This window comes from Phasianus colchicus, chromosome 5 (genome assembly GCF_987193195.1).
Source record: "Phasianus colchicus chromosome 5, bPhaCol1.hap1.1, whole genome shotgun sequence".
Classification (NCBI taxonomy): domain Eukaryota; kingdom Metazoa; phylum Chordata; class Aves; order Galliformes; family Phasianidae; genus Phasianus; species Phasianus colchicus.
Genome location: NC_143440.1, coordinates 38,501,152 through 38,519,819, shown reverse-complemented (window position 1 = coordinate 38,519,819; position 18,668 = coordinate 38,501,152). Strand labels below are relative to the sequence as shown.

Sequence of the window (18,668 nt, the reverse complement as noted above, 5' to 3'; positions counted from 1 at the left end):
CATATAGAGACAGAGAGGGAGAAACTAACCTCCACCAAGCAAGCAGGTAAGAGGAGTGATGAGTGACTTCCATGTTGCTCAGTCTGTTCCTGGAGACTTCCTGAGGAAATATGGTACACTCACAGTGGTGAATGTTAAACTTTTTAATCCTGTCAGTGTGAGTGTACCATTTCTAATCTGAAGCAGGTTTAACTTACGCAAGGCAGTTGTCTATTCTGTTTGAATTCTGCATATTTCCTCAGGAAGTCTCCAGGAACACACTGAGCAACATGGAAATTACTCATCACTCCTCTTACCTGCAGGAAGAAATTGCACCTGTAGTGTAGTGTTCATTTAAAACAAAATGTAAGCCTACTGCTTTGTGTTCATTTATTTTATTGTTAGACAGTACTACATAGTTTACCTCTGATATGAAAATTACATATTTTAGTGCTGAAGGTAAACTTCATTAGGGGAAGTTAGAAGGTGTTTCCCTTCTTTTTCAACTCCGAAAGGTTCAGACATATTTATCTTCTTGTCTTTGGGTTGTCTTCCCTTTGGGACTCCTTGTAAAGAACTGTAGGACTTGGAGTTTGAGGTTCTGATGTCTTCTGGCAAATAAATGAAAGCACAGAACAACCATTTCATGCAGCTGACGTTTTTCCTGTTTATTTCAAAATTTTACTTAGAATGTCACCCAGTATAAGAGTTTTTAAAGTATCTGATAAAGCTTACCAATGCAATCAGGCATCTGAATCTCCACTTTTTTGTAAGAGACATTTGAGCATCTTGTAGTCTCTGGACTCCATTTTGTCCTGTAAAGCGGGTTTCATATTTTTCTGTCCCCACTCCGTCCAATTAAACTTCTGAATTCTGCATAGTAAGAAAATATGATTGGTGACCAAAAAAAAGAAAAAAGAAAATTCACTCAGCACCTTCCCACTGCCTGTTGCTACTCAGGCAGGGAATCTTCTCCCTGGCTCAACAGATTTTACAAATTTTGCTTTAAAACACAAGAAAATGAAATTAGACACACACCCTAGTAAAAATATAAACCCAACTGTTGAACATTCAAGATTTGAGATTTTATCTGCTGCTTGTATGGAATATTCAACTAATAATTTTTCTGACAGAATTTTAAACTGTCTGCTTTACAGGTAGTATGACATTGACTAGGTGCTGAATTTGTAATAGATTTATACTGTTGACTGAAAATTGTAGATTTTTGTCAGGATGCAAGGGGAGGAAGTTTCTAAAGAAATACTTGAACATACTGGATGCTTTAATCTCCTATGACTTATTTCACTCCCATCCCATCACTGTTCCATCGCCTGCTCTGATGTTAATCAGAATGACTGGGTCATCCTATTTTATAAGCTCACTGGATTAATTCTTTTTCAAGATCATCTGTGAATTGACTTTAGTAACCAATTATAAATTGGATGGCATTTTAATATTCTACCCTTTCCCTAAGCTTTAATCTAGAAATGATGAGAGACAAAAGGAAACCCGACGGAGACTGAATTTTAGGAAGTAAGATGACGAATGCCATTATACAATACCCTTCTAATTTCTCCCACACTGGACACTCTTATCTTTCTCTCTGAGTTCAAAGGGAGATGAAGAAATTCAACATCTTCCAGAAACAGTACTTTACTCTTTTTAGTTAATATAACTGCATATGATCTCTGGAGAAATCCCTCAATATTGGTATTTGAGGCACTTAAGCTTGACATTCAGAGTTCTGTATTATTATGAATGCATCTCTATTACAGCAACAGAAGCAGCTCTCTCTCTTTGATATTTCCTTTTGAAATTTAGCATTAAAAAGCAATATTTTCCTTCATTTCACTTCTTTTGAAAGACTGAAAAATTTAGGAAACTGCTTCTGAGGCATCAGCAAGCACTATTTTAGTTGTGTAATCAAAGGAGTTTTCATCGATTGATTGATTTTTCATTTTTCCCAAACCCGATTAGATACCTTCAGAAAAACCATTCAAAGGACAGCTCACAAAGTCTTGTTGAAAAGGATTTCTAATCTTCTTGTCAGAGACCTCACAGGCAGTTTCTATCTGCACTCTCAGATGTCTGTTTTTGGGTGCCACCACAACGTTTGCTTTTAAGCATCTTTTGATCTGGTATTCCTGAAACAATTATTTTTTCCTTGACTGCCTCTTCGGTTTACGTTGTCAGCATGGAAAACAAGCTATGGCTTTCTGTTTGGCTCCTCACACACCAGCAGCACAGCTGACTCTGTTCTCCCAGAGCAGTGCCTCCAAGAATCTCCAAGGTATCTCCCCATTTTTTCTCCTACTCCATAGTAATCAGATCAGATCAAGAACTTCCACAAAGGTTTAACCGTATACCAACGCTCACTAACTTTCACCTCTTCAACTGAACCAAAAAGCTGCTTTCTTTAGTTAGTAAAATTATTCTAATTTTTGATTATGAACCACCCTGTAGTATTCTGTAGCCTAATAGAATAGAATAAGAATTACAGGATCCTTCCATACTTAGAGATTTTCTTCCAAATTATCAATGAGTTTTATCAACAATAATGAGTTATTCATCGCCTTCTTCAATATTTTTTAAAAACTCTTTTTTAAATTAAAAAGTAAATAACAAATTGCAGCCTATGGCTTCCTCACAAGGAGAGCGGAGGGGCAAATGCAGACCTCCTCTCTCTGGTGGTAGTTATAGAATCTAGGGAATGGCATGGAGCTGCATCAGGGAAGGGTCAGGTTGGATATCAGGGAAAGATTCTTCACCAGAGGGTGGTGGGCATGAAGCAGGCTGCCCATGGCAGTGGTCATGTCACTGAGCTGCTGGAGCTCAAGAAGGTAACAGCTGCTTAGTGTTTTAATTTTTATTCACAAGCACCGTAAACAAACATAAACAGTTTATATAACGAATCTTTGTTCGCGCCTGATTCGCCTTTCAGCACTGCCAAGAACCGATTAATATAAAATCAAGGTCATAAATTCAGCTTTTGCCCATCTCCTTTTTTTAATGCTTGCCTTTTGAAGGTATGTGGCAGGCAGATAATGCTGGAAAAATAACTACTCACTTCTTCCATAGAACTTGTACATCACTGATAACTACCGTGCACGCTGCCCCACAGTCAACAAGGCTTCAGCCATTATCAGGCTGGTGACTGCAGGAATGAGAATTAGACCAGACATGGGCATGACATCCTGAGGCTATTCAACTTAGAAATTACCGCATTACAGGAAAGAAGCAGAGTCACATCCTAGCATTAGTACACTGTACCAGTGTCATGGTTTTATGATTTTTTGTTATCAGTATTCTACATCATAACATCGTGTAGTGCACTGGGAGTTAAAGAATTAATGCTCCAGTTCCATGGATTGTTAATATTTCTGGGTACCTGGTTCTCAGAAGAGAAAAACAACTACATCTCCCAGAAGATTTTCACTGTTCCATTTCCATTTTCCATTTAGAGGGAAAGATAAAACTGTTCGCAAGTCATGAGACATCCCTTCTTTGACTGCTCGTCCCTGGAGCATGTGCTCCTTCACCCTCTCACGTTCAGCATTAGAATAAGGCCTTTGTTTTTGGGCACTCTCTCTCTCATTTTATTTGATTTATCAACTTCAATTCCAATTATATTGTACTGTATTGTGATATCTCACATTCTACTTTCATACTTAGTAAATTGGTTTTTCTCCCTTAGCTTGTTGCTGCTGTTTTGTTTTTAGGTAAATTTCCCTACCTTTTCCCCTGTTCCCCCTTTCCCTTCATCAGGGCATGGGACCATGGATCCCCCTGCCCCATTAGTCACTGAACCAGGCTGAACTGGCCTGGAAATTGTTGACAACCAGCCTCTCACCAGACTGTATACAGTTTTTTTAAAAAGCTTCTTATAATCTGCATCTATTTATTATCTGCATCTGCTTACAACCTAAACATCACAGGAAGGTTCCCTGTTACTGCGGCACTATATCAAATCTTTTTATCTTAAGAGAAGAAATCAGGCTTAGTGCTGGATGTGATGGAGCACTAACTGACCAGCAATTTCAGTAACCTATTTCTTCATCACTCTATAGTAGCCACTTTTCACTTCTGCTCTTGGTAGTAACAAGAAAAAGTCAGATTAAAATAGATCTTTTCTAAAATGCATTCTTTTGAAATAGAAATGCTGTGGGTTTTTTTTTCCCTTTTAAGAAAAATAATTTTGACATTTCCATTTTAGTGTTTTCTCCTATAGAAACTATTAATTTATGCTTTCTGCTGTGCTTTGGATAGTGCCTTTCTGCTGTGCCTTTCTGATTCTTGTGGTAGAATTCCCACTGCTATAAATGGGAGTAAAGACTTTTCTCCGCATATACATATTTATACAGCTGCTCTTGTGTGCACGCATTTGGGCAGACCATGTTAGTTCAGCTTTCCAGCATGTATTTCTTGTTTTGCCACAATTTCTGCTCACTTAACCCCTTTCCCTGATATTCATGTACAGAGAGTTGTTTTCAGTGGGACACATTACATGCAAGGAGACCTCATGCATTCAGGCAGGGGATCTACTGTTTATGTGCATGAAGGATAATCTGTAAACCACACTGTGGAGTACAAGTTGGAATCAAACAGGTCACTTTAGAAAATATGGCACCACAGAGAGTAGAGGTGGAAGACAGCTGCAAGACAGTTGGACTAGACGATCTCACAGGTCATTTCCAACCTTGTGATTCTAGGATTCTATGAAAATATTTGTTGTTCTCCACTCAGGTATTAAAATGAAGCCATTTTACCCATGCCTGATCACTCTTTGAATTCCCTTTCTGCCAGGACAGGAAGAACTCAGTTTTACTCAAATGTTATTGACTATCTGTGAGTTTGTTAGGCATTGCATGTTGGAGCTTGATACGGGCACAGCTCAGCACTTCCACCTCCTGTGCCCACCAGAGGAGTCACAGGAGCAAGCAGCCTGTGCCAAGCACATTTGTACCCATCTCAGGTTTGTTTGTGAAACATGCTGAAAAATCTGAGTACAATAGGGGAATTACCTTGATTTGTCCTGGTCTTACACTTTAGGTTGAAGCCCTTACAGGTGGGAAATGACATACAAAGATACCATGGAGCTGTGGTAACATATTATGGACTGAGTGAGCCCCTAGAATGCCAAAAGCACAAGAAGGACTTACGAGTGCATTTATTTTCCTGTCCCATTACCGGCCCTGTGAGAATTAGGGCAACCAGTCTCACATTTATATTCATTTGTCACACAGAGAGAAATATATTAGGGAGAACCTTAATGGTGACAAGAAGCATTTCAGTGCCTTTGGCAATGAGGAAAGTTTCATAGTCTCCATGTCCAGTTATTACAAATACAGCTTATAAGCAACGAGTGTATCCAAGTGCATCTTTCAACTGGTGTTGCATATATACATGCAGCTATATATATGATCATAAATATTTAAACTTAAAATCTAAAGCTGGACATCTATCTAAAACCTGCTTTTCAAGGAAGGATTTTTCATGTAATATTTGCCAGATCTAGAGAAAGTAATTCTAATTATTCCAACATTCCTGAATCCTGTTTTACTTATTTTCCTGGGAGAAACTACTGGCTCTTCCAGACTTTTCCTGTAAATATGGGATACTCTCCTTGTATTAATATACATATATATATATACGTACATATCTATATTAATATGTTGTGTGAATCATCATAACTAAACCAGTAAGCTAATCTTTACAGTGGCTGAAGAAAATGATAAATTCTCTCTGTAGTAAGTAATATGGTCATTTTGGCAGAGGGATTAGGAACTGGAAGCTTTATCTCTCGTAACAGTCTCCCTTGTCTGTCTCCCACCAAAGACTTGTCTAACAGTACAAATACCAGTCCAGCCGCCTTCCTGTTTCCCCTGGAAATGTTACCAGTTGTGAGCGATGACTTGAAATCACAATAACTTCAGCATTTTCATTAGAATACAATGATGAGATTTTAGCTGAGATTACGTATATTCACTCTCCTAAATTTTATTAAAATTGAAATATAATTCTTTGAGAATTAATTCCTTTTTCAGACACTGGCACAAGGAGCAGCTAAGACTAAAACTAATGCATTTATAAGTGGTTGATTTTCACTGGCTTTACAGCAGCAAACATTTCTATCCTGATCCTGATGCGCAAAAGGCTAATGCAGAGCATTTTAGCAAAAAGCAGTGTTTCTCTGGATGTTGTTGCAAGAGTTCTTTCCTTTGTAAAGCAATCTGAATATTGCAGACAGGCCTCAATTTAGCATCGACTTCAAAGGAGTAATCTGTCAAATGCACCGTGTGTCTAACTCAGCTGGGGATGGAGACGTGCTTAATCCTTTTCTGTCAGGGAAGAAGGAAAGAAAGGAGGTTTGTTGAGTGCAAATCCCTACTTGTGCACTTCCAACACATCAGAAAAGCGATAAGTAGTCAGCCTATCTTAAAAAAAAAAAAGACAGCCCAGTGATTAATGTGCTTACTTGAATGTCAGAGCTATACATTCAAATCCTTCCTCTGTCAGATTGCAGAGCAGAAGGGATATGAAGCAAAAATCCCATGATTCAGAATATGATCAGGAAATCTTAGGTGGGTTTCAATATCACTCTTTTCTGACAAAATATTTCCACTGGATCTGAAATACGGAATAATCACTGCACAGAAGTAATTCTGCTTCATCGTGAAAAATGCCATAACCTTCAGGCTATGGGATTTTCCTTGTCTGCCCTTCTACTCTCTGTATTTTGCATAAGAATTCATGCAGCACTGTGTTCAGCTGTTTGATTCACCTAAGATCAGAGGATAAGAATAACATAGGAGGGACAACTCTTACCTCTGGTGTTAATGTGTACATGGGGAATCTAATGGGGAAAAATGTAGAGTACATGGAAAGCTAAGAAACAGCACAATATTGGTTTTGAAGATCCATTTTTCAGCTGGAAATAGTAGATTGATGTCTAAAATCCTCTGTGGATCCTGTTTAAGTGCTCTTACAGCAAAATATGAAGGATAGACACTTTACAATCAGAAATCACATAGGATGGCAAGTCTGTACAGAGCAAATCCATTGCCATCAGCCTTTCTTCTACCCATCCATGTGAGGGTATAGATGCAATTCCACTGTAACCTGGGCCTTCTGCGGTCTTCTGGTGCCTTTCCTCTCTGACAGAACAAGGCTCTTTGGCATACCCTGAAGCAGCAGGAATAAGCAGGATGTGCTCTGTCAAATAATCACATCTTATTTCTGGATCTCTGGATGGCACACAGTAACTATTGTTCTTGAGTTGTTTATGCCTTATTCCCTGTCAGATCTGCTAATATATTATTGGTCTGATCCTTATCTTTTACTGACAGACATCAGAATCGTATCTAGACCTCTGGGTGGGGAAGAGTTTAACATTTCTCTTCCATTTCAGGTCGATATCATCTCAGCAGGAATAGGTCAAATACTTGCAGCTCTCATTCTTTTATTATTTATTAATATTCAATTTTTTCTAACCTTTACTTGACTTCTTCTACTCCACTAATATTAAACCAAGTGGTGCAGCTGGATAGCGGTCTGTTGCCCTGTTGCCCAGGCAGCTAAAGCAATGGCATGTCACACCTGATGTTACTGCATGCTCTACCTCAAAAATGCCACTGAATATGAATGAACCCAGGGATTTTGGCCTGCCTCTATGCTCATCATTGCTAAAAGGAACTCCTGTGGATAGTAGCTTTTTCCCAGCTGATAGATGGCTGACGAACCAACCATTGTGACTGTGCTTTTGTATGACAGAAAACTACAAAAAAAGTGCACAGTGGTCAAGTGATGACTGTTCCTCCCTGTAGAGAAAATCTGTTCACATGAACAGTCTTCAAGGGTAGCCTGTGGCTGGCATCATTCTTAACAAAATCAGGAAGTTTGTTCTCACAAGTTATTACTCAAGGCTTATTTAAAATATGATTATATCAATAGTTAGTGCTTTATTTTGTCATAAGAATAGATCACATATCGTTTCTAGAATGCCCAGAATACCAGGGGACAAGTAATCACAAATGTTCAGATGTAGGTAGAAGGGTCTGGGTCTGCAGTTGGCATGTGAGCATTTCTGTTTTTACACACAATACAAGTGGACACAGCATGCAACCACATGTATCTGTTAGCTATTAACTCAGGTGGGAACCAGTCTGCATAGCTCTGCTGGAGACATGTTGTCTGCAGCCCTAAGATGTTAACAGAATAGATTCCTAGAATCATAGAATTATGGAATGTCTTTGTTTGTAAGGGACCTTAAAGACCACCCAACACTAAACTCTGTCATGGGCAAAGCTGCCCCCCACCAGATCAGGCTGCCCCATTCAGCCTGACCTTGAGCACCTCCAGGAACAGGGCACCTACAGCTTCTTTAAGCAACCTGTTGGCTATCTTTGCAGGTGCAATAGAAATAATAACAAGGGCCTGTGAAAGAAAAGGAAACCGGAGCCTGTGACACTATCGTAACACAAAAATAATGTTACAATAATCATAACAAGAAAACCTACATGTGGATGAAAACCACAAGGTCAAGTCTACAGGTCTACAGGTACATTGTTGTTGATGCCTGGAATATGTGACTGTGTGTTATGAAATGGCTTTGCTAAGCAGAAACTTGTTTTATTCTTCACAGAAGCTGTTGATCCTTGACGCTGAGCGTTTACAGACCTTAACTTTTAAGATTTTTTTGGAAAAACAACATTCTCATGTGTCATAGCAAAGATGTTTATTTTGTTCATATAAATTGTGAAAGGCTGTCAGTGTTGCTAGGATTTTAAGCTTAACATGAAAGAAATGCAGGTGACACTTAGATTATCTTAGATCACTTAGATCATAAGCCAATTCTAGCAAGTGAGAACCACTTTACTTAAAGTATTATCTGAATTTTCCTACTTTATCTAGACAAGTACTAGCATGCCAGTTCTGAGTACTCTACAACATTGAGCATATGGAAGTCCATATGAAAATGCTAATTTTGATCCTTGAGCCTACCTCTTTTCAAAATGCACTCCCTCTAGAGTATAACAATAACTTCCTTATGTTTTTATGTCATGTAAAATTTCAAGGTCTTAGGTACAATTTTATAAGCACAGAACCATTTAAGATGGCAAGAATAGTTACCTGTGTGCCCATTAAAAATGCAAGTACAAAGAAAGACCATGTTTGTATTTTTCCCATGATAGACGAGAGAGGAAAAAGCCTGTGTGCCATGTAGAAAAATCCTCCAAAATCTTCTTCTTCTTCTATACCACACAAATAATTTCAAGTCTGCAAGCAAATAGTGAGGAACATTTAAAGCATTAGACTTCTGGAGAAGGAAATGCTTCAAGACAAGAAATTATTTATAAAGAGGAAGGGAGAAAATGCACCAGTAAAGTGAATTAAAACCTTTTTAGGCTGTCCAGTCTCAGGAAATGAATGGCACTAGGTATTTCTAAAAAAGGCACGTTTACCTCCTATAACCTCCACGACAACAATTAATTCACTAGGTTCAGAATATTCTTCCTTCCTATTATTTTTTTCACTCTGAATTAACTGCTTGTGTAGACAAGCATCTGCTGCCTCTCCATCTCACAGCTGCTCTCTCTTGAATTTATTCTCACAAGCTTGTGTTCCTTGCGCGTGTTCACGCAAATGCTTCAAGACTCTCTCTTCAATGGTCAGTCTGGGCAAAATGCCAGGAAGTGAAATCACCTCTTTACCACTAGATTTCCTTCTATTTTACTTTATTTCCCTAGGAAAGTTTGCCTCATTCCAAACAATCTGCCAGTCCCAGTAGTTTGTTGAATAATTGCAATTCTATAGGAAGTTACTAAAAATGTGGGATTTCTCACTTCAAATGAAAATTAATTAATTTTCCAAAATGCTTATGGTTAGGTAAAACCTGGTGGAGGACTAGGTAAATATGAACTAATATCTCTTTCCTCTCTCTCTGTTGTTTTGTTTTGGTTTTTTTTTTTGAATAAAATATGAGGATGCTGAAACTGCACACAGCATTTTCCCTCACCTTCAAAACCTAGGGCTTACACAGCCTACTCGTAACATCCCTACGGACCAGAAAGGAAATAGCATGAAGGCAGTGTCAAGCTCATTCTGACAGTAAAGCTTTTTGAGGATTGCCTTTATGCCACAAAGCACCTTTGAGGTTGTGAACTCCCCTTAGACCTCCCACTGCTGCCATTCTGTCAGACTGCCCCTCTGCTGCCATCTGTCACACGGCAAAAACATGTAACAGAATACTGGAATATTGATTCAACCTCTACTGCCATACCACCAACATCCACCTCTGACATCATGGGCCAACAGAATAAAATAAGAGGCTTTCCTGACTTTTCTTTTGATTCCTTCTATATTCTCTTCTTTTTATCTCTTGTTTTAAATGCCTACTCACTTTATTTTGTACAGCAGTTTTCCATTCCCTCAACTCTCCTCTGCACTTTCAGCCAAACACTGCTCAGGTATCACAGAGCTACTGTCAGTCATAATGAAATTAATGACAAGAAGAACACTTACATTCCTGCCCTGTTATTTTAAACTTATAGAATTGTGAAGACAAGGCGACACATTTCATGCCAGCTTGCATTTGAAAAGGCCTCCTTGAAATCACAAGTACTTAAAATGTTTTTATATTCAAATACACTTATGTGCACAATTCATATACAGACACCTAAATATATGCACACACACAAAAGCACAATTGAAAGATGGGTTCTGTAGCGTGTGGATACCTCATATGGACCACTAAAATATCACATCAGTCAAAGCCCTGACCTCTGCTGGGTATTATTCAAGGTACAAAGAGCAGATGATGCAGGGAAGATTTGACTGCACCATGACAATTCACCCTTTTGCTGTATATTACACTTGTAAACTGGCACATATGGCTATATCCTCTTTCCAGTTCCTATGCTCCTGCTCCCACCAATGTGCGCTCAACATGAACCTCAAATGAAGCAATCAGACCCCACTATGTGATACAGCAGAGTGAAGAATTTGGAGGCAGGGAAAGAATGAGTTTGAATTATAGACAAAAGAAAAACAAAAAGAAGGAGAAGAGGTTAGAAGTGAGAATAAAAAGTATTTATAGAGTACGGTATTTTTGGAAACGATTTAAAGTGTTTAATTTGAGAGTTCTGTAGTTCATTTCCCCTAGCTAATTACAGGATTGGAATCTTTCTTAATAACTCATTAAAGATGAATGGAAGTGTTAACAGAATACATTATTTTCTTGCATAATTAACAATGGAAACATGAACATCAAAGTGAAACAGCTTTAAGGATAACACATGCATATTTGATAGCATTACAGCCACATCTTTTTATTTGTTTTTGTTTTTGTTTTTTTTTTTGCCTGTGTATCCCATCTATTAAATGCCACTTCAGCAGATCAGGATTAGTTCTATTTCATGTCCACATCATCAATGTATCAGATGTATGAGTGTGCTCACAACAGCAGTTAAATATTATTACTTATTTTTTAAAGTCCCTTAGCTGTGTGATAATGTCACTGAAAATGGTTTCTACAGTAGACAGGAACTTGCGTGACCCCTGCTGGGTTATCTTTTCCAGACTGTGTAAGTGAATCTCATTATCTCTGTAGTCCTTTTGAGTAATGAATAATTAAATTCTTATGATCATGCAAGCTGTTGAAATATGGAGAAATTCTTATTTTGATTTCTTGTCCTGTTTCCTGGAAAAGTGCAGAAACACGCCACATTTAACCTGGCATTTACACTCTCTGCTGAAAGCTATTTGACTGAATACAGTCAAATATTCACGAGAAATCTTGGCACACTGATGAAATGAGACAGTTCTCACTGATTTCAAGAGGGTCTAATTCTTAACTTAGCCAATTTTTTAAAGAAGAATATAAACTACTATGAGAAAATACTTTGCTTAGTCCTTGCTTACAGGTGAAATGTGAGGCAGTTTTACTATTTGGTAAACTGTTGTTTAAATATGGGTATCGATTTTGTGAAGAACTGAGTGAGAAAAGGAGTAGGGTTTAATCCGGAGTTTGGAGGCATGCTGTCAAACAGCAGTGATACTCTCTTGTTCAAAATAGCTGTTTCTATTGGGAAATGCATATTACTGCCTATCTTTTAATAGACCACTGAAGGATGGAGAATGTTTTGACTTGAATCATGATCAATTTAGCAGGAAAACATGTAAATCCAGCTGTAATGTTGGTTGGGATGAAGGAGAGGAAGCAAGCTCACAGGGTTAAGGCAAAGCTTCTGCCAACTTCTGCAGGAACTTCTGATCTCCCCTTCTTGCTCTCTCCAAATTTTCCCCTCAAAAGATATCTGTATTGTACAACGGATCATATCTGCATTGTACAATGGATTTGTTCAGCCACCCTGCAGGTACAGGACAGCTAATGGGGGTGCACCCTCACTGCCTTCCTCTCCAATAGCAGAAAGAGAAGTTGCAGCTTCTTCCTTTAGGTTTATGGTGGAATAGGTTAAGTATCCATTTCCAGACACTTTCCTGTGTGATGAGAAATGCCACCTGCCAGCTAAGCTACTTCACTCCTACTCTAGCACAACAGTATTATGCAATTGTTTCACTTGTCTCCTGCAGAGCCAGGCAGATCCCACTGCACCGTCCATCTCTCTTAAGAAGAAAAGGATACTATTCCTATTTGCGAGCCTACTTGTAAGGAATATGCATCTTCCTTAGCTCTAGCACTTGTAAAGTATGTGCTGACATATCTCCTGGTTATTCACAAAAAGAATTGCTTTAATTTACTCTGTAAGAATGCAAGAGAGAATCCACCATAAAAGAAAAAGTATTTTTATTACTTCTCTCATTACTCTTTAATCGAAACATACTAATACTATATGGCAGATATGCTGGCACAATGAAACAAAAAGCCTAATCGTTCTTAATAGAATTATCATTAAAGAAAGCCGCTGTTTTTTCAGAAGCTCGGATCTTACAGGAAGGAGTCTAAGGAGCAACTACAGCTAAATAAAGCCTTTACTATTGAGAAGGGCAGGACTTGCACATCAATTAGTCATAAGCAGTCCCATTCATAAAATCTTTATATATACAAGATTAATTGCCTCACATGTTCGCTGGCATCAGCATTTGCGCGTAAGCAGCTAATCCTCTCGTTAAGGATTGGAAGTATTCAGGAAAAACCTTAAGACAATTAAGGAAAGAGTGTTTTCTTATTTACTTAAAATGGAACATAAGAGAACATTCAAAACCAGAGAGAGAGTTGTTGTCTGGAGATTTTGTAGACCGGGCTGCAAAAAGCCTTTGGTACTGGTGTATAGTATTTTCTGTTCCCTGTATGGTGCAGGTTTCTCTGACTAGGCAGGGCTGCCCAGCTTGCGCATGTCCACCCAGCTGTTTCTAAATGGCTTGTTCAAATGTAGCTGAAGAAATGAAAGTCGTGGCCTGTGTGAAATGAGCAGTGATACTGCATTTGTATGGTGGATGGCATTTAGGATGGTCAACCCCAGCACAGCTAGCAGTTGGAAGGGAAGCAAGGGAGCAAGTGTTTACAGAGATTGAATTGCATTCTCCTCTCTAGGGACATGGCCTGAGGTTTGAGGCACAATGGAGAGTGTTCTTGTTCCTCTGTTTTATTCATTGTGTTTATAGAGCTTTGTTTCTATTCAGCTGCAAAGCATTAATTCCATTTTGAAAGAGAAAACAAACCAAAGCTGTGGGATTACAGGTGCATGTTAGGGAGTCAGCAGCCCTGAGCAGGACAGCAGAGGCAAATGTAGTCCTTATAGGCACTGACATAACAAGCTTTTGTCTCTCACAAACCTATCATCAACTACAGTTTGGGAAAATGGCTCAAGATACTGAACTGATAGATATCTGTAGAAGTGCAGCCTTGTGCCTCACCAAGAACCACCACAGGTCTGAAGGAATGGTTCCTTAGTTGCATGTATGGCTGGATACAGGGAAAAGTTAGCCATCTGAATGTGGGATGCACTGCAGACAGATTTCCCTGTGCTCACTTCTGTCCTGGAGTTTCGAAGAGGAGCAGATGTGGGTGGCAGCTCCAATAAGCATCAGACTCTTGAATCATAGCTGCTGCCCCACTGCCTGCTGTGACCTCAGAGGTTCTAACACCTGCACATTCTGACTGCCTCTAGAATTCAATCTACAGGTTATTGTTTCGTTGGGGAAACCTGCTTTCTTTAAAACCAAATCTACTGGCACCCAAATTCAATTACACTGCCAACTGTATTTAGCAAATTTAATGTAACTATTTTTACTTGAGCATTGCAAGTGCTTTTGAAATCCAGTAATTTCAAGCACGTAGGCAATATTTGACCTAGTTTCACTTCTGCTGAATAGCAAAAGGAAAGAAATACAAACCACATATAATAGTGTGCTTAAATATGGTTATGAATGTGTAAATTCCATTTAGCCCTAATCCAGTCTATTTCATGTATTCTGAAATGCTGCCTTGCTAACTCTTCCAATTGTGATAAACAAAATTTCTGTATACATTACTGTCTATTGGGACCATACTAGAAATCAGCAAGATGTTTCCCAAAGTAAAAAGTAAGTAACTAACTGATGCCTATTTCTGGGACAGACTGATAACTCAATGCTTACATTTTTCTACACATCTCCAAAAGTGATCTAAATAATTCTACTTGAAAATACATAAACAGCACTGGGAAGTCTATTTTATTTGGAAGTTTTAATAATTATTGTGAATTGATCACACTGGACAAGGGAAACGAGGGATTATTTTTTTTCTTTCTGTATCTTTTTTTTTTTTTTTTTTTTTTTTTTGATTTATTGTGGCCTCTGTGCTCAGCTAGAAATAAGAATGTAATGACCATCCAAAACATTGGCAGAAAATGAAGGTTAAAAGTAACTGCATGGCTAACACACTGTCTGCAAAGTACATACATCCTTTGTCAGCAGCAGATACACTAGACACCAGGGCTGTACTTTGTACAGAATTAACATTGGTAGTATTTTTTATTTAAAAAAGAGAGAATTTGTGAATAGAGGTAATTGTGTGCATTCATTTTTGGTCATGTGCTGCCCAGAGGAACAATCTAAATCTAACCTTTGGGTTTTTATTCAGCATGGTTACTGCAGTTCTGGCAATGCACTGGTAGCAAAAAGCTCATGGATTTTCCTGGGAAACTGTCCCTAAAATACTGTCTGTCAAGATATTTACAAAATGTGTAGAATACTTAGAAAACATGAAAACATTCTGTGCTTCTTAGCTTCCTCGAGTATTATGTTCAGTTTTGGGCCCCCCTCTACAAGACAGACATTGAGGCCCTGGAGTGTGCTCACAGAACAGTAAAAAAGCTGCTGAGAGAACTGGTGCACAAGTCTTACGAAGAACAGCTCTGGGAACTGAGATTGTTTAGTCTGGAGGAGGCTCAAGGTAGCCTTAGCTTGGCATTCTCTAAGGCTCCCTTAGCCTCAGCATTCTCTACAACAGCCTGAAGGCAGGTTGTGGCAAGGTGGGAGTTAGCCTCTTCTCCCAGGGAGTGGCCTCAAGTTGCACCAGGGAAGGCTCAGTTTGGATATTACAAAAACCTTTTCAGAGTGGTAATGCACTGGAACACGCTGCCCAGGGAGGTGGTGGAATCACCACCGCTGGAGGTGTTCAAGAGCCGTGTAGAGGCGGCACTGAGGAACATGGTTAGTGGCCATGGCGGTGATAGGTTTGCAGTCGGACTAGATGATCTTAAAGGTCTTCTGAAGCTTTATGATTCCATGATTTTGTCATTCTGTGGTTCGCTGTGTTGTACATCTTTCAAATTCTTCCTTGAGCAGTCCAGAGAAAATGGGCTTTCTCTCTCTGTGGGCCTAGCATCAATGAAATCCCCGCAGGTCAGTCTCACACAGTGGTTGAACAGGATTTGTCATCCACAGTTATTCCATCAGAAAATGAAATAAATTCCGAAACCCTCTGGCTTCGAAAGACCGCACCGCTGGATCCCCGGTGCCACTTGAAGGGCGGGATGGGCACCGGCATTTTCCACCTACCCCACCCCTGGAGCCCTGCCAGACGGGGCCGGGCCGCCAACAAACGGAGGATGCCGGGGTCGGGCCCGGCTCTCGCTACGCTTCCTCCGGCATAGCCCCGGGGGAGGGCCGCGGGCGCGGGGCCGGCGCTGGGGTGGAGCGGGCCCGCCCGAGCCGGACCGAGCGCCGACACAGCCGACGGGACAGCCCGCGTCCCCGGGCCCGCCGCGAGGATGGGGCGGTGGCGGGCCGGGCCCTGCTGCCTGCTCCTGGCCGCGGCCTGCGCCCTGGGTCGGCCCCCGCCGCCCTCCGTCGTGCGCTGCCAGCCCGCCGGCGCCTGCTTCAGCGTCCACCTGGCCAACGCCTCGTACGACGAGGCCCGCAGCGCCTGCGGCAGCCGGGGGGGCGGCCTGGCCTGGGTGAGCGCCGAGTCGGAGCTGGAGCTGCTGCTGGCGCTGCTGGCCGAGGTGTCCGCGGGGCCCGCGCTCTTCTGGGTCGGGCTGAAGAGGAACGCCTCCGCCTGCACCGACGGGGAACGGCCGCTCCGAGGCTTCTCCTGGGAGGAGCGCGGCGAGGCGGCCCTGCGGGAGGTGCCGGCGGCGCTCGGCCGCTGGGCGAAGGAGCCCGTGCGGACCTGCACCGCCGCCCGCTGCGCCGGGCTGCACCTGGCGGGCGCCGACGGCCCCCGCTGGGGATGGCGGGAGCTGCCCTGCCAGCGGCACGGCCGGGGCTACGCCTGCCGCTACCGCGAGGAGGGCGCCTGCGCCGACCTTCGCCCCGACGGCGCGCTGAGCCTCGACTACCGCCTCCCCTTCGGGAACGGCGGCGCCGCGCCCGGCTTCAGCCCGCCGGGCACCGAGCTTGCCGTGGCGTGCCCAGCTGGAGAGGTGCTGCTGCGCTGCCGGCACGGTCCGGGCGGCTTCGCCTGGGAGGGCGCGGAGGAGCCCCACTGCCCCTGCAAAGAGCGCTGCGCCCCGGCCCCCAGCGCCGCCCCCAGCGCCGCGGCCGACCGCCGCCTCTCTGCCCCGGCACCCGGCGGCTCCGCGGGGCCGCCCGCGACCCTGCCCGCCGGCCGCGGTGGGACGGCCGCCCCGCCGCCCTCCTCCTCCTCCAACTACGTCTTCATCCTGGTGACGGTGGCCGTGGTGGTACTGGTGATCCTCGTCATGACCGTCCTGGGGGTCTTCAAGTTGTGCTTCAACGCGAAGGCGGCGGGCGGCGAGGCGGAGACGGGCGGCCCGGAGCCGCGCGGGACTGCGAGTGTCGAGTAGCGGCGGCGAGGACCGCACCGGCCCGGGGTTACGGCCTCTCAGAGGCAGCCGCGGGTCTGGCGCCTCCCAAAACCTCCGCGGCATCTGCAAAGTGGAAGGCTTTGCCCGCTAGTGCCTTGCTATTCAGAACCCGTCTGAGGGGCACCGGCAGGCTCTCGTTTGCTTGCTGATTGCTGGAACATTTGGAGATGTGAAGCACCATAATTTCGGAGGAAACTGCGACCTATACTCTTAGAGAGTGGCGTTCTTACAAACGAGGAGCATCTCCATACGTAGATGGGCATTAAATTGCTGAAGAAGTGGGAGGTTAATGGGGAGTCATTTTATACTTCACTTGATTGAAAGAATAAAGGATGATTTAAAACTTTAATTGCTGCTCTGTTTATACTTCATACAGTATTCATTTATATTGTAGCAGAGCAACCAGTTTTTTGGTTCTAAGTTTGATGCCAGTGCAAAACTTGGTTTCTGTGTGCAGTGTGTAGGTCCCTTATGATCAGACATGGAGCAGGCAAGCTGTATGCTGAGCAAAGTGCTAACAAAGTGTCTGGACACAGCATGCAGATCCCAAGGCAGTTGTTTTCCATGGCGTCCCTTGAGAACAAGGAAAGAATTAACACTTCATACACACTACTAAGGAGGTAAATGCTTCCTTTGTAATTTCCCTTTGGATTTCTCAGGACCAGGCTCCTCCTAACCATCGGACTCACTTTATGTGGCAAAGAATGCTGATGCTCACCAGCTGTTATTACAGTGTTGGTTTCCAGTTGAAGTAGCAATGCTAAATATTGACTCAGGCCTTTCTGAGTGCAGTATAACACAGGTAACTGGATGTCATCCAGGCCTTCTGGGATATGGGAATATTTTTTCCCTTTAAGAGAACATTAAAGTTGGAAATGCCATTTTCTAAGCTGCTTTTTTTTTTTTTTTTCTTTCCTCTCTTTAAAGCTGACCTTTTGATTACTATTTTCATTTTGTTCACTTTCCTTTTAAGTTTGGAGCACTGTTTCAAACAATCAACAGTGTGATTATAATTACCTATTTTTCTTGCAAGCAAAGACTTGAAGATTAATCTGGTATAAACATCTGCTAAGGATAAAGTTTGACACAGCATGAGTATTTTTTCCCTCTCCCCTTATAATGATGATAGGTTGTAGCCATTGTAGCTATCTGGGAGGCATTCTCTTGCTTTTCTTAAGGAGATTCCAGACTTTTGTGAGCCATCAGGCTGTCTGTAGTCATAACTTCCACTTAATTATGACAGCAACTAAATCTAGCCAGGTCAGAACACTGGTCATTACAGAGCTGTTTCACAATTTGCATAGTTTTCTAATCTGTTTATCTGACATTTCCTTGTCAGAAAGGCAAGTTTCAGTAGTTTATCAGTTTCAGTAGGAGGCTTGATTCAACACTGTGATGTGCACAGATATGGAAAGT

At 41.9% G+C, this 18,668-nt stretch overlaps 1 protein-coding gene and 1 long non-coding RNA gene across 5 annotated transcripts; one reads left to right on the top strand and one right to left on the bottom strand.

Moving 5' to 3' along the window:
• Window positions 1–317: 317 nt before the first annotated feature.
• Window positions 318–14,752, bottom strand: LOC149917866 (uncharacterized). Of its 4 annotated transcripts, none has more exons than XR_016466974.1 (3): window positions 13,818–14,752; window positions 715–852; window positions 318–590 (listed from the first exon to the last, which is right to left on the bottom strand). It is a non-coding gene; the product is annotated as an uncharacterized LOC149917866 (long non-coding RNA). The 4 variants fall into 4 exon arrangements; XR_016466977.1 differs by having other exon boundaries at window positions 13,855–14,752; XR_016466975.1 differs by lacking the exons at window positions 318–590; window positions 715–852 and adding exons at window positions 5,628–6,317; window positions 9,109–9,255.
• A 1,337-nt stretch (window positions 14,753–16,089) lies between these two features.
• On the top strand, window positions 16,090–17,593 carry CLEC14A (C-type lectin domain containing 14A). The gene has a single exon (XM_031593249.2). It carries the CDS (start codon window positions 16,194–16,196, stop codon window positions 17,229–17,231), a length of 1,038 nt encoding a protein of 345 aa, XP_031449109.2. The 5' UTR covers window positions 16,090–16,193; the 3' UTR covers window positions 17,232–17,593.
• Window positions 17,594–18,668: the final 1,075 nt, after the last annotated feature.